The 17,354-nt window shown below is 33.9% G+C and overlaps 1 protein-coding gene across 1 annotated transcript in view; it reads left to right on the top strand.

The window, feature by feature from the left end:
* Vps13D (vacuolar protein sorting 13D) overlaps nt 1-17,354 on the top strand; it is a 145,462-nt gene that overhangs the window by 118,636 nt on the left and 9,472 nt on the right. Inside the window, exons 67-74 of the mRNA XM_076503042.1 lie at nt 587-887; nt 8,844-9,022; nt 10,465-10,602; nt 11,031-11,327; nt 12,183-12,319; nt 13,076-13,257; nt 16,189-16,262; nt 16,447-16,614. Coding sequence (XP_076359157.1) covers nt 587-887; nt 8,844-9,022; nt 10,465-10,602; nt 11,031-11,327; nt 12,183-12,319; nt 13,076-13,257; nt 16,189-16,262; nt 16,447-16,614 — 1,476 coding nt within the window. The remainder of the gene's footprint in view (nt 1-586; nt 888-8,843; nt 9,023-10,464; nt 10,603-11,030; nt 11,328-12,182; nt 12,320-13,075; nt 13,258-16,188; nt 16,263-16,446; nt 16,615-17,354) is intronic.

Below are 17,354 nucleotides of genomic sequence, written 5' to 3'. Positions count from 1 at the left end.
CATGACATTCTTTTTGGTCTGTCTAAAGTTAACCTCTTTTAACCTAAATTAGGTTAATTAGGGAGCACATTGATACATGTGTATAGTGGTTTAATGTATACTTGAGGACTGTTTAGAATTTTATCAATTTAATTATGTGCCAAGGACTTAACCAAATAAGTGGTGACACTGTTTTAAACATGGATTCTTGGTTTTAATGAACTTTTAAAGTTATATTACTGTCTTCTAACATAAAAAAAATATTTTCTGTTTTGTGGTTTGTAACTGCCACAATTTCAAATTAAAAGTTCAATGATGATTATTATCACCATTATTTGACCAATTTGTTTACGATATAGGTTTTACCCTTCTGAGAAAAATAAATTTATGGATTTGTTAACAGAATTGTTTGTTATTAATGTTACTTGACAAATTGTTCACTGTATAAACCCTACTTGATTTGACAAATCTGCTTACAGTTTAGTTTTATTCATAACAAAATAAAAGAACAGTTTAATTTTTGCAGCTCATTTTTAATTTATACACTGATTACTTCAGAACCTCTGGAATAAGTCATATTTTAAAAGCAGAAGTTTTTTATCACAAGGAGCAAGGAAAGCGATCTCAGTTATGGCGCATGACATCAACAGAAATGCTTCAACATGAAGGTTCAAGTCCACCACGTGACCCCCATCGATCAAATTCTGTGGATAATGAGAGAGTCCTCGTGTTGGACATTGCTGGATTGGGTCCTCTACCTGGAGATTTTGTTCCGCTTATGTTACGTAAACCAGACAGACGACGACGCTTGACTCAGACCTGGAGGTTTACCGAAGATGGACGATTGTGTTGTGGACTTTCAAATTTGTTTGTACAAGCAAAGGATGGTTTCATGGGTTTAAAAATAGGTAAGCCTTTATAAGGTTTTGAAGAACTACCAAACAAATAGTTTGTTTATTAACACCACATTTAATATCTTAAAATTGCTTAGTATGAAAATAGAGTAATGCAAAGTTAGAATATTTTTGAATATCTAAACAAATTGTGTTTTATCTTTTGATTTGATGAATGTTTTATTATTTTGTCTCAAGACTAACACTTTTACAGAACAAAACTAGAGTAAACAACTTCCTTCTTCAGTGGCACTTTAGAAAGGTGATCTTAGAAGGCTATCTACAAAAGTAGCTTGTAGATTAATTCTTCAAAACTATCCTCAAGTGTCACTTGAAAGACAGTTGTCACTTATTTTTAGCTACATCTATTCACTATGATTATTGTTGAACTTTGGTTTTAATTCCATATAATAATTTGATGAAAAATAAACTCTGCCTTTACATTGTTTAATTTAATAGATTAATTTTTTTAATTTAAGGTGTTTATTTTTTTAGAAATTGTTGATAAAAGTCAAAACTTTTTACCTTTGAGTGTTATATATGTTGTTTTTTGTTTGACCTAAGTGTGCAGTAGTCAAGGTTTATCCTTGTATTTAGATGACAAAGATGGTACAGAAAGCAAGTTGTGGAGACCATGTATGTATCATACTAGATAGCACAATTGAGTTTGTTTGCCTGACATGCCTTTTCCATATTTGTAAATACTTAGTCCAAGACTGCTATAATTCTATAATGCACTTTTTTAGAGACTCGTTGAAACTTTTGTTTGAATGTAGGTGATTCTTCGTATAGTTCCAGCTAACATCTGTGCTGCAGTTTGTTTTTTTCCAACCACTCTATTTTGTCAAATGCACTTTAACCACAAACACATTTATACTGACTAAACTATGATAACATAAACCCCTCACCTGGTGGCTCAGTATTAAGTCTGAAGCCTTATAATGCCAAAAATCATATTTCTATCCTTGTGATGGGCAGAGCACAACAAGCCTGTTATGTAGATTTGTGCTTAATAACAAACATTAACATATTTTCTAAGTCAGTGACATTCCTTTATAACTTTTAGATCTATTTAAGAATGAAAGTTAATTTTTGTTCTACAGCCATGAGAATTATTTTGATGCTGAGTGGTAAGTGCATATAAGTTGTTACGAGCATTAAAGACAGGTTTTGTATTCCATTGTGGATGTTAAGAAAAAAAAAAGAAAGATAATTAAACAAATCATTTGTTTAATAATACAAAAAATGTTAAGATTACAAGCAACTATATGAAAATGTGTTGACATATTTCAAGGTGTATATTCTAACTGTGCATATTAATTTAGTAAGAAGAATAAATGTATTTTAGTATCGATCAAAAAAACAAGTTTCCTGAAATCATGCCGTAAGAAAAACAGTATGTATCCCAACATCATTACGGAGTGTCCATTCATAACTGTGTTGCCATTCTCATATTTCATGGTGCAATGATGAAGTGAGTTTAGATCAGACTGTTTCTGTATTATTCCATTGTTTAGTTGGAGAACGTTTCGTACTTCTGAAAGAAATAACTTGCTTAATTTCTACAAGCAAAGTTTTACACCATTAACTGTAATATCATTCTAGACACACGATGAACATGGTGCCATTATTTAATGTTTGTAGTGAACATGTTAACATTAGAATCAGTATGCTTACCACATGTTAGTGTTGTTGTTTAAAATTACTTGTGCTGTTTATGAAACACAAATGTTGATTAACACAAGAAGTACAACCTTAAAATATCACTGAACTAATCTGTATAAATACACATTTATTATTCTTGAAAATGTGTATAAATAAGACAGAAGTGACACAATTATCTACTCATTAACCGAAATTTCTACACCCATAATCTAACATAGATCAAACGTTTTCCAGGACATTATAGTATTGGTATACTTGCATCTGATTAGTCTCTTCAGTAAGATTAAGTTGTCTTAAAGGCTTTTATTACTATTATGGCTGAAAATATCATGAGACTATCCATAAGATGAAACAATGCCTTCGAATCTTTATAAATAAAAGCACGAGAAAGGTATTTTCAATTAGCTATACTCGTTGCCATGTTGATTTTCCAGTCTTGTTCTAAGTAAGTAACTTTCTCTGCTGAATGGGAGCTATTGTTAAATGTTGAAACTGTGATTCTAATTTCTAGCAGGTGTATTATATTGAAGACTTCTGAACACTGTCAGTCTTTTTCAAATTATAGTGGTGGTTTCCAGTACTCTTATTTTTCAGCATACTGATTCTTAACCCAGCCTTTACTTTGTGGAATACTGCAGCTAGCATTTCTTCATGTAAAGAACTTTCTCGAATTTCCCCTCGGTGTGGATTCCTGTACATGGTAAGGGGACCTCCCAGGTTAGGTTCTGTTCTTTCAGTTTACCTCCTCTGGGATCCAAACGTCCATTCACGTATTTGTCGTGTGTGGTGACCTTTGAAGGAGAGGAGAGGATCCTGGTGGTTGAGGGGTCCAACCATAACACACCACTTTGGCCTTGAATTCCTGCAGACAGATGGCTTTGGAGTGGCCCCCTTGGGTCAGTTGGCTGGTCCACTTGGGCTAGGGTCAACAAAGTACCAGTGTTGGATGTTCTTAATAGGTATTGTGGATATTGTGTCTGATGCTGGTATTTGGGTATAGTGCTCACAAAACCCTAGCATTGCTGCAGTGTCCTTGTTTGGCATTGTAATGTGTCCCCTTGTAGGGCTTCATGGTGGACACCAAAATATTCCTTTTTTTTTAATTGTGGATTCTCAAAAAAAAACTCAAATAAAATAGTGAAAAACAGTCCATAGGTAAATGACCACATCTTGTAGATTCTGAGCAGCAATCTTCAAGATCTGTAACACCTGTTGTACCTCATTTTATTATACTACATTCTCTTTCAGACAAACCTTCAGGGCAAATGTCTCCATTTTTCATTTAGAAGGGACTAGAGGGACTTGCTGGCTCTCCAAAGGCAGTAAAGAAGCTTCGATCTGGTGACATATTGGTGGAAACATCCACATCTCAACACAGTGAACTCCTCTTGCATTCATAGGCAATTGGGGATATACCTATTGAGATTACACCTCATGCTACTTTGAATTCATCACAATGAGCTATTGTTAAGAGGGATTTGAAGAACATCCCTGTGTTGGAAATTCTCTCTGGTCTCTCCACCCAAGGAGTTTCTGCAGTGAGGCGTGTCTCCACTCGCAAAAATGAAATTACGATGCTGACCAATGTCCTCATTCTGACCTTTAAATCACCACGTTTACCTGTCACCGTAAAGTCAGGTTATCTTAATTACATGGTATGGCCATACATTTCAAACCCTCTCAGATGATTCCAGTGTCAGTGGTTTGGTCACTCAAAGATATCATGTCGTGGTTCCTTGACGTATGCTCGTTGCAGTGGCAAAGACCATGATACCTATGAGTGTGAAATGGACCCTCATTGCATCAGTTGCAATGTCTCTTACCCGTCCTACTTTCATTCTTGACCAAAATTGGTGGAAGAAAAAGATGGTGCAGCATTTGAAAACGATTCATAACTTTACTTACCCTGAGCCTTGAAAGTTGCTGTCCACCACTTCATCTCAAACGTATGCTGCTGCACTTCATTCCACTACTACAGTGGAAGTGCAGACAGATCTCTCTGTGCCTCCAAAAGAATCGTTCTCAAAACAAATGAAAAGTATTTTGACCTCCATGGTTAAAAAAGTTGATGAATCACCCATCTCTGTCCCTTACATACACTACAGCAAATCTCAAGATCCACTTACTTTGGTTCTGAGTACAGGCATTTCCTTGGATACATCATCATCTTCCACCCCATTATGCAAAACGATCATTCATTCATATCCTCAGTCACTGCAATCCTCTTCCAACAGCAAAGACCTGCCCAATAGATCCAGGGCAGGATCCATGGAGGTCGATAGACCTCCCTCAAATAAAGACAGTAAAGAATAAAGACATGGTCATAAACAGAAGGGTTCTTCACTCAATTTGCCTACATATAAATAAAAATGGCCACAATAGAATTGTTGAGGTTTATGTTCTACTCTGAATTACATCAAAACACTAATTTCTTCCTACCATCCTGTATGTCTTTCCTTACAAGAAACATTTCTAAAACCTGCTGATACAGTCACCATTCGGCAGTTTTCTCTGTACAGAAATGACAGGCTGTGTGATGGACGAGTACATGGAGGGGTGGCACTATTAGTTGATCAGCATGTGCCCACCCTGTCTTTGTCACTCAACACACCCTTGGAGCCATAGCCATCCGTGTTTCCTTGGGTCATACCATCACTGTTTGTTCTCTCTACCTGTCACCTGGAGAGACATATGATCAATCAAACCTTGATGTTCTCACTGAACAGTTGCCATCTCCCTTTTTAATCATGGGGGACTTTAATGGACATCATCCCCTCTGGAGAAGTACTGATATTGATAGGAGGGGTCACTCTGTAGAGAGTATGCTCTCTGATCACAACCTTTCTCTTTTCAATACTGGTTTGTATACTCATTTCCATGCACCTAGTCAGTCGTTTACTGCTATTAATATCTCAGTTGACTTCCCTTCATTATTTTCCCATTTTTCATGGAGGGTTGACAATAATCCACGAAGCAGTGACCATTTTCCTGTAATTTTGAGAGAGACGCCTTAGTTGATGCCACCCAGTGGAATCTGGATCAAGCAAACTTGCCCTCTTTCACTGCTCTCACAGACCTTGGTTCTGCCATCAATAGATGACTGTGTGGCAGCAGTAACTGACTGTATTATACAAGCAGCTGCTCAGTGTATTCCTAAAACCTCGACACATGTCCATGATATCCTGGTCTGTGGTAGAATCCTGCCTGCCACTAGGCATGGAAGGTTCAAAAACAGGCCTGGGATACTTTTTGCAGGTATCCCACACTCTCACACTGCATTGCTTTCCAGCATGCCCATGCACATGCTTGATGGGTAAGACATAATAGCCAGAAGTAATCTTGGATTAAGTTCACAACCAGCATATCTTCTACCACCAGTTCCAAAGTCATATGGGACAAGATTCGAAAGGTCAGTGGGCAATATAATTCTGTCCCCCTCTTGATCTTGCTCTCTGATGGCCAGGAAGTAGCTGATACTCTAGATGAAAGCCTTTGCTGGGCATCTATCACTTTTGCTTCTTCCTCCACCTTCTTAGCCATCTAACTCAGGGCAGAGTGATCACCTCTTTCTTTTCAAACTGATTGTCTCTATGACTATAATTGTCCATTTACACTGGTGGAATTCAAACTGGACCTTCATTGGTCTGGCAGTACATCAGTTGGACCTGATAATGTACACTATGAAATGTTGCACCATCTATCTCCTTCTCTTGCTATTCTTCTGATTGTTTTTAACCAAATCTGCCAGGAGAATGTTTTTCCTGATGCCTAGCACTAGGCTATTGTTTTATCTTTCTCTAAGCCTGGAAAGATCCCAAGATTCCTTGAAACTTCTGTCCAATTGCTTTGACAAGTTGTCTCTGTAAGACCTTAGAGAGGATGGTTAATGCTTGACTTGTTTGGTTCCTCGAATCAAACAACCTCCTCTCACCCACTCAGTGTGGGTTCCAACAACAGATCTTCACCATGGACCACCTGAATCGACTTTAAACATCAATCAGAGAAGCCTTCCTCAAACAATATCTTATATCAATATTTTTTGACATTGAAAAGGCTTATGATACAACATGGAGGTATGGCATTTTGCAAGACCTCCATATATATGGGTTATATGGCCTTTGCCCATTTTTATTAAAAATTTTTTAATAGACAGGACATACCAAGTTTGTGTAGGTTTGACACTTTCCTGTTCTTTTCTACAGGAACTTGGAGTCCCTCAGGGCTGTGTTTTGAGTGTCACACTTTTTGGTATAAAGATTAATGCCATCACTGAACAACTCCCTCTTACTTTTGCCACCAACAGGGTATTCATCCTGATCCTGAACTCCGTATCGGTGAAGTTGTGCTGCCTGTGGTTCCTGAGACAAAGTTCTTGGGGCCTATCTTTGACCATAAACTGACCTTTATACCACACATCAAGCAGCTACTGGTCGAATGTACAAGAGCACTGAACATTCTCTGTGTGTTCTCTTCCACCACTTGGGGAGCGGACCAGTGTTCTATGCTAAAGATATATTGTGCTCTTATTCGATTGAAACTCGACTGTGAATCACTGGTCTGTAGTTCTGCCAAGACCTCAGCCTTAAAGATGCTGGACCCCATATATCATCAAGGACTTTGGCTCTGCACTGGGGCTTTCTGCACTTCCTCAGTTTAGAGCTTATACATATAGTTTCATGAACCTTCTTTACACCTCTGCCATTTGCAACTGTCTTTACTGTATGGTTCAAAACTTCATTCCTTACCAAAGCATCCCACCTGGGGTTGTGTTTTCCTTCCTCAGTGGGCCGTACTGTTTCAGAACAGATGATCTGCCATTGCTCCTTTTGGCCTTCATATCCAGGCACAGTTTGATGAATTGGGTTTGTTCTTGGATAACATTGCTGTATCCACTGATCAGCCCATCCCACCATGGCTTCTTACAGTCCCCAAATGTGTTCTGTCAGTTTGTCTTTTTTTGATTCTTTAAGCACATCAGAATCAAGATCTGACAGATTGTTCTGTCAGTTTGTCTTTTTTTATTCTTTTAGCACATCAGAATCAAAATCTGACAGATTGTTCTGTCAGTTTGTCTTTTGTTATTTTTTAAGCAAATCAGAATCAAAATCTGACAGATTGTTCTGTCAATTTGTCTTTTGGTATTCTTTAAGCACATAAGAATTAAAATCTGACAGATTGTTCTGTCAATTTGTCTTTTTTTATTCTTTAAGCACATAAGAATTAAAATCTGACAGATTGTTCTGTCAATTTGTCTTTTTTATTCTTTAAGCACATAAGAATTAAAATCTGACAGATTGTTCTGTCAATTTGTCTTTTTTATTCTTTAAGCACATCAGAATCAAGATCTGACAGATTGTTCTGTCAGTTTGTCTTTTGTTATTCTTTAAGCACATCAGAATCAAGATCTGACAGATTGTTCTGTCAGTTTAAATGTGGTTGCTTTATTACAGTTGTTATATTATCTACATTGGATCATTTCCACTGTCTTCACAAATTTGTGCTGGTTCTCATTTTACTTCATGTTTATTATAGCACAATTATAATGTTCAAGCAAATTTTTATTTGTAGCTTTATGTTTTACAGATCTTTATGTCATGCACTTTTAAGATGTGGTCTTAAGATAAAAGTAACATTGTATTTAACTGACTACTTCGATTTGCCAACATCAATTTAAGTCTTTTCTTATATATATTTATATGTTAGAGCTATTCATTCTGTTTGTGATGTAAGCTTGTCGCTGAACTGTTTTCACCATAAGTAGGAAAACAGATGTATCTAAACTTCACCTACCCCTATAGATCAGTTTTAAACTTATGGACTTGCAATGAGCTCAGAGGACAAATAGCTTATTGTGTAGGTTTCCACTAAAATGAACAAATCAATAATTTGGAAATTACTAAGATAATAAAACAGTCTCCTGAAGTGTTTCCTTATTTTCTTTTGAATACAGTTGGAAATAGCAGAATAACTAAATCTATATATTAGCAACTGTTCAATTAAATTTTATATATTCCAATAAGTAACACACACACAGAGCAAAGAACTTAGCTACAGCATGATAAAATAAAAACAAAATGGTTCAAATCACTTTAAAACTTGTGTGTTATACGTTTTGGCAAAAAAAACTTCTCGGAACCCAATGAAAGTCATATGCCCGAAATGTTGGCCACACAGTTTATTTTATTTCTTTAAAAAGGTTTTTTATTACATAGAGATCCTTAATTTTAGCCAAAAGCAAGAGAAGCATGATATTTATTATCCAACCCATATTGTGTTCTTATATTTCTTCTCTTTATATGATTTTAGGGAATGAAGTTGTTATTGGACCTACCCAACCTGTTACCTTTAAGACAATGCACAACGGTGTACCTATTGAACAAGCTCTGAGTCGGCAGAAACTTCGAGGTGGGTCGGGTGTGCTGGCCGTAAAGGTTGTGGCTGATGGCCCAACACGTGTTCTACAAATAACTGACATCAGACAAAAGGTATATACGAAGAACCAGTGGTAAAATATACTTACTAGTGATATACGAAGAACCAGTGGTAAAATATACTTACTAGTGATATACGAAGAACCAGTGGTAAAATATACTTACTAGTGATATACGAAGAACCAGTGGTAAAATATACTTACTAGTGATATACGAAGAACCAGTGGTAAAATATACTTACTAGTGATATACGAAGAACCAGTGGTAAAATATACTTACTAGTGATATACTGAAGAACCAGTGGTAAAATATACTTACTAGTGATATACTGAAGAACCAGTGGTAAAATATACTTACTAGTGATATACTAAGAACCAGTGGTAAAATATACTTACTAGTGATATACTGAAGAACCAGTGGTAAAATATACTTACTAGCGATATACTGAAGAACCAGTGGTAAAATATACTTACTAGCGATATACTGAAGAACCAGTGGTAAAATATACTTACTAGTGATATACCTAAGAACCAGTGGTAAAATATACTTACTAGTGATATACGAAGAACCAGTGGTAAAATATACTTACTAGTGATATACGAAGAACCAGTGGTAAAATATACTTACTAGTGATATACCAAGAACCAGTGGTAAAATATACTTACTAGTGATATACCAAGAACCAGTGGTAAAATATACTTACTAGTGATATACGAAGAACCAGTGGTAAAATATACTTACTAGTGATATACGAAGAACCAGTGGTAAAATATACTTACTAGTGATATACGAAGAACCAGTGGTAAAATATACTTATTAGTGATATACGAAGAACCAGTGGTAAAATATACTTATTAGTGATATACGAAGAACCAGTGGTAAAATATACTTACTAGTGATATACGAAGAACCAGTGGTAAAATATACTTATTAGTGATATACGAAGAACCAGTGGTAAAATATACTTATTAGTGATATACCAAGAACCAGTGGTAAAATATACTTACTAGTGATATACTGAAGAACCAGTGGTAAAATATACTTATTAGTGATATACTGAAGAACCAGTGGTAAAATATACTTACTAGTGATATACCAAGAACCAGTGGTAAAATATACTTATTAGTGATATACCAAGAACCAGTGGTAAAATATACTTATTAGTGATATACGAAGAACCAGTGGTAAAATATACTTACTAGTGATATACCAAGAACCAGTGGTAAAATATACTTATTAGTGATATACCAAGAACCAGTGGTAAAATATACTTACTAGCGACACTGGTAAATGGTTAAAGTTAAATATTTTTGAAAATTTGTGACTCATAATTTGAAGAGAGAATGAATTGCAGCTTCTGCAAAGAAATATATTTCAGACCTCTTACTTAATACATACTTGTGAAACCTTTAGGCATACCAGTAATATAAAGTAATTGTACAATATTATGGTATTTTTTGTACGGTGAAAGTTAATGTTTTATTTCTATCCTTTAGCAACTAGTATCATTAACTTCATCAAGCTCAGATTGGGTCGTATTAGAAGAAAGAGAGAAACCTAAGCTTTCATCACAAGAGACCCCTAAAGCTCCAGAAAGCAGTAATGACACCCCAGGGTCAACACATGATCTTCAAGTATGAATTTTCTCTTTGTGTATAACAGTACAAAGTATGTGGACATTGTTGTCTCAAAGGCATGAAAATGTGAAATTTCTACATTAAGGGGCAGGGTTGTACCTATTTCAGATAACAACATATTGCCATGTTAAATATGTGATTGTGATAGATAAATATTGTCATGTTTAATCAGGGTTTCTCAGCTAGATTCTGTATCAAAGTACTCAGTTCTTGGGATCTTCAGATTCATTGGAACAGAATGTTCCAGACATAATAGATGATAGCACATTATAGTGACTTGCTGTATTATGTATGAATTTTTATTGTATTAGATAACAATGTTGCTGCTGTATTATATAGCAGTATTGTTAGGTAACAGTATAGTTGGTACACCAGAGCTGTTTATAAAAGCATCATTAATGAGTAGTTTTGTTTTTTTTTAACAGCTAATTTTTCACCTCTCAAGTGGTCTTGGAGTGTCTGTAATCAACCACTTGAGTGAAGAATTGGTGTATTTATTGCTCAATAACATCATGGTAGAGTTTGTCCAGAATGCAGGTGGTCAGACTTTAGACTGTAGTATTCAAAACCTCCAAGCAGACAATCATCTCTTGAATGCAGAGCAACCAGTTATGCTTTATGTCACTCCTCAAGATAAAACGGATCACCTACGTCACCTGCCGGCAGTGTATGTCACCATTCAGAGATCCTCTATGCCAGACATTAATGTTCAGATCTTTAAGGTTTGTTGGATCGTATCTCAGTGTATATTGTGACATTTTTGTGTTTGAACTTTCTTTCATTACCTCATTTGTAGATGAATAATTCTCCCAATGTCAGTCCATATCTGTTTGCCTATCTTAAACTTGAAACTGTTACATGATTATCCCTTCTAGTGTTAAGTTTATTTTTAGATATTCAAATGAAAAAAAATAACACAATTCTGTGCATACCTTAAACTTGATACTGGTATGCTTTGGAAAGAGTGAAAGGGAGTTTCTGTGTGATGGTACAAAATTCCAAACTTGCATGACAGTTCTCAAGTGTTCATTGCAGTGAAATGGTTATGTACATATTATAAATACATGGGGTTTACTTGGAAATGAAAGTAATAAGAAAGAAGGAATAATAATTTATAATTAACTGCAGAACAATTTGTTTTCTGTGTATGAAATTTAAGAAACTTGTAATATTTTTAAAGAGCATTTAGTTCACTAAATATAATGAACCAATTAAAAAAATTCCTAACTCTTTGTAAACCTTGTTTAAGGTAAATACATTCTTTCTTTGATTAAAAAAGGCAAAAAAACTTGTCTAAAGAGAGACTTTAGCCTAAAAGTTGTCTACCTGTATCATTCTTCTGTCCATTCTGTGAATTTTTACAAATGCTGATAATGATATTTTAGTTTTTTTTATGTAAATGTTTTAGTTAAGTTGTACAAAATCATGGAAAAAATCTTCTCATTTGATACATCTTTCATTGAACTTACAGATTTGTTAATGAATTGTGATATGAATAGATTACTGACTTTTTGTGGCAGTCACTTATCATTATTACTGACTTTCTGTGGCAGTCACTTACCATCATTTGTTTTCAGCACCTGCTCATAACTATAAAAAACTTAACTCTCAACCTCGAGGAGATACTTTTATTGAAACTGCTCCAGTGTTTTGGTTTCGACCAGTCAGACATTGAACTTGAGAGGATGGATGAAAATGATAGCCAAGCTCAAAGGTAAGTTGTTAATATTCACATATGTATATATACTATCTTTGAAAATTGTAAATTTGTTGAAAAACTCACCTGTATACCATTAGTTCTTAATCTTTTTTCAACTGAGAACTCACTGGTTTCAAACCCTGAATTTCACAGGGTACTTCATAGAATGCTAAATTTTTAAACTGTTTTAAAGTACATTGTAAAACAATAAACTTAAGTTGCTAAACACTGTACACTGGAACGTTTGGAATATCTGTGTGGACCAATACTTTGGGTGGACCACTAGTGGACCACTACTGCAATGTATGCATAACATGGAAAAACGTTTTTTGTGAATTTCTGAAATAATAAATTTTTTATTGAACGTTCTTAAAATAAAATTTTTGTGGTATACCTTGTACATAAGTCATTATTGTGTTGTTATATTCTTTTACATGGACTTAGTTTCAACATTTGAAATATGTACGTTTTCTACTTGCATACTGATTGTTTTCAACTTCCAGATTGCACAAGGCTTAAGTTCGATTTTTTTTTCTTTGATAGATCTCTTTCACAATAATGTTAGGTTTTATTATTATTACAATAAGAAAATGATTAACTTGAAAAATAATCATAAAAGGATAAATGGTTCTGTTTTGGGAATATTAATCTCAACAGGTAACAAAACCTAAAGAGATACAAACCTTATAAGATTTTGTCAACATTTTTAATATGCATATCTGTTTTTACAATTTAGTTTTTTGCAATTGAATACTAACAATACATTTCCAGGGCCCTAGCTGCAGCTGCGTCTGCTCATGCTCAACGATATTACTTCAGCACTCTGAAGCTTCACATGCAGCAGCTACGTTTAAGTGTTTTGACAAGTGGACAGTTGCCACCTGAACTTCGCCAGTTGAAACACAAGATGGGATGGCATTTGATTCGTTTTGAAGATGCTATAGTAGAACTAGGTAGAAGGATTTTATTTTATATAGTAGGTTGAATCTTGAAAGCTGTAAAGCAGCAAAAACGCAAGATTTTATATTGATGTAGTTAGGAAATATTTGTTCTTTCGTATTTGGTTAAACTTCAAAATGACCACGAGATTTCTGACACATCAAGTACATGAGTACCAATAAAAATATTTGTTAACCCTTTTTCTGTGGACTCGATATGATACACACGAGTTCATCTACACTTTTGCACATGTTAAGTATTTACACTATAACTTTTGATACAACATCTATATATTCACAAAATTTGGTAGAATTTTAATAAACTTTTTTACACAAAAAATCAAATTTTTAATGAAATACTTTTACTAAAAATTTGTTTGTGAAAATAGTCTGTTCCATTACTAGTCTTGAGTGCAAAGTGATTTCATGTTATGATTAAGAAAACTGTTCTTTGTACCATAAATATCAAATATTTTTTATGTAATCTCTAAAACCTCCTAAGTACATTTTAAATATTTATTTTCAATAAGACTTTATATTTTGTTATTTTCTATACTCTAACTAGGTGGAGTCAATCAACTGGCCAACCTTGTAACCATCATAGAAAAATTAGGAAATAAATATAAATTGTTTTTTTTCATGCCAGAATGACTACATATTATAACATGAAAATGCAAATGTTTAATCTAAGTACCATAAGTCTCATAACTATATATTTACATATATATATTTCTTTTATGTTAATGACCTTCCAATTATGCCCAGTTAACATTACATACCTTGCACTGACATGGTGCACTTGTACTTGTGTTACGTATCCAATAACATAAAACTGACCTTTAGTCTTCTCTGTCTTGGCTGTGTTTTAGTGGACTACTATTTTCTAATATACTAGTGGACTACTATTTTCTAATATACACTCATATTTCAATTATTATGAACTATATGATAAGTTATTTTAACTGAAAACAAGCTGAAACAAAACAAATTAAACAAAAAATGTTGCATCAACTGAAAAGATCCCAGGATACAAACTACAGTGTGAGATTACAAAATGTATCCTAGGTTTTAGAGATGACTGAAGAAGTAGGACCCACATATCAGTGGAGATACACTGTCTATCAGTCTTAACCTCCATTTGCCAGTCTCATGTAAGAAATAAACAATAGCAGTAGGCACAGAATTAGAAATAGAAATTAGGAGAGTGAGATGTGGGTGCTCAAGCCCACAACGTCCCACATCTGTATCATACTTCACTGCCTGCAGACAGTTGTGGTAAAGTGACTGCTCTCCCAGGTAAAGAATTAATTTAAATGAAAATAAGGAAATAAGGTACTAATACCATTTGGGTGTAAGTAAGATAAAAACTTACCTCTTGACGTTAGCATTCCAGCCCCCTATATGGTAGAAAGGCACTAATTGACAGCACAGACCAAAGACATAACCTATCTCCTTGAAATCTGGATTGAAAGAACATGGTAGCCTTTTCACAGATTAAAATGGCTGATAAAACCACAAGGGGGACATTCTAAGCTTCAATTGGTTATTCACATGTAGTAAGAGTATATAAGTGATCATTTCAAAAAATGGAAAGAGTTGAACAGAGCCACCGTGTTTGATTCAGTACATAAGCCACATCTCAGCAAAATAAGATATGAATTTCTTGTATTATATTCTAGCTTATCGATATTAGTAATTTGATTTCCTAATTTGTATGAAACAATAGACTTAGTATTTTGATATCACAGTATCTAATTTTAAACAGTGCTGTACTCAACATACCCCATGACTCACTAAAATCTATATTTAGGTTTGATCTTTTAATATTCACTTTCAAATTAAGAAATTAACTCTCATGTAACATTGAAGTTTGAATTATATTTTACAATTTGATTTCAAACTCACTGGTATAAATTCATAAAACAGTTCTTCAATAAAATTTTGAATGCAAGACAACAAACTTGACGACATGGCCTTTAACCTTTAACCTGTGACCTGTTGTGAAATGGCTAAACCTAAAGTTAGTACTCATTATTACATTCTTTTGCTAGAAGTAACTTTGAGTTGCTTTCATGGAAAGCTTTGTTTCTCGTATGTATGTGAGATAAGTTAGTTCTACATCAAAAACTTGTTTTTTTCAATAAACATGCTGCAAACATCAGTCATGTGTTTTCAGAGTATAAGATTCACATGAGAGCAAAAAGTTGTCTTGAAGTTATCAATGTTCAAATAAGTGTTCATTTTGTGGGCTTTATGTTGAACAAATTAAAGTTTCCTTTTATAGAATATTATTGGCTCATTTACTGATATAGTTCCATTTTTAAATATTTGTTTAGGTTTTTCTTTTCTTAGCCACTAATACTTTGTCAAATAAAATTACACTTCATGAAAGTGATGAAAAATGGCAACAGATCTGTTGGTACAGATATTTGTATCAGTTTGCTCCTGACAAAGTCCACCAAAAACTAATCACTTCAAAGTGAGGTTATAGTTCATATTTAAACCAACTTTCAAGCAAATCCATTTAGCCATTTCTGAAATATCTTGCTGAAAAAACACACACACACAGGGATATGAAAACATAATTTCTGTCCACCTTTGATGCCAGATGTAAAAGTTCAAAAGGACTGTAGTTTGCATTTGTGGTTAGTAGTAGTGGCATTTATGACATAGAAGAGTGTTTAATTTGATCCAACCCTACTTAGCTCTGAAACTCTTAATTTTAAATTTTGTATTAAATTCATTTTTGAACCTACATGTTTTCTAACATATGTAATACCATAGGAATTGTAGAAACTCGTTGGACATGTGTTTTAATACAATAATTTTTTTTATTGTAACACTTAATAGTTGTATTTTCTTCTGAATATTTCACCTGCTGAATTGCTTTAGATATTGATCCAATACAACTTATATCACCTCATGATAAATCCCTTTCCATTTCAGATCCATTTCTCCGTGTTCACCCATTTGAAACTCTCCAGTTCTTGTTGGATGATATTTATGAGCATTATAAAGAGGTAATAACCTTTATTTTAGTTAAATAACATTTTGTGTTTTATTTATAAAATATTTGAATAAATTATTTATATCAACTTTGTTTAACACTGTAATAATGTAAGATAATATTGTTACACTTAATACATTCATTCATTTCTTCTAAAGTTAAGTTTGTTTGGTTTTTTCATAATTTCATTTCTTTAGGAACTTAAAAGCCAGGCAATTAAAATTCTTGGGGCAATAGACTTCTTGGGTAACCCACTAGGCCTTGCAAATGATGTTTCTCATGGACTTGTAGAACTTGTGAAAGAAGGAAACTTCGGTGGACTTTTCAAGAATGTTACACATGGCTTGTCCAACTCTGCTGCTAAGGTATAGTCTGTGTTGTTTTACTTTCTTATCTCAGTTCATACAAACTGTGATATTTCTACAGATAATATTCACAAACACAGAATTGTTTTCTGATGTTTCAGGTTGTTGGAAGCAGAAAACAAAAAGTAACGTGGAAGATGTTTTAATTAAAGCCATTTTCTGTTTAGTTCTGCTAGGATCTGTCATTTGACAATGATGTCATGTTGTAATTACTTATGTTCATTTTAAAATGTTTTTGCATCACTTGGAGGCATTTAAATTAATGACACTCATACAGGCACAAAAGTTCTGTATATTCAATTGTTTCTTTTGTTTTTAAAAGAAACACGATACTGAACTTTAGTTTTTACTTTTAAAATTCTACTAGTGCCTTAATTTTTGAATTGTATTATACTTTAGTTTAATTGTTAATATTCTATATTTTATTTGGACTGAGAAAAAAAATATGTCCATACAATTTATTTAGTGGAATTTGGTAGCATTTTCCACTTACATTTCAAATCTCCCATGTTTGGTAGAGTATCTAGCATGGGGAGAATTTAATAAAAACATCAGTGTGGTTATTAAATAATGTTATTTATTAAACCAACAACAGTGCAGTCTTCTGTTCTAATATAGAATTAAATAGGCACAGGTTTCTTTAAATTCTGATAATGTTGGGTATAGCTGCAAATATTTGTTGTTACATCTTTACCTTGAAAACTCTGATGAAGTGCCTGATATTGTTAAGAGAACTGAAA

The sequence above is a fragment of the Tachypleus tridentatus genome, chromosome 6 (genome assembly GCF_004210375.1).
Source record: "Tachypleus tridentatus isolate NWPU-2018 chromosome 6, ASM421037v1, whole genome shotgun sequence".
Taxonomy (NCBI): Eukaryota; Metazoa; Arthropoda; class Merostomata; order Xiphosura; family Limulidae; genus Tachypleus; species Tachypleus tridentatus.
The sequence above is the reverse complement of the archived record's forward strand: the minus strand, read 5'-3'. Positions and strand labels throughout refer to the sequence as shown.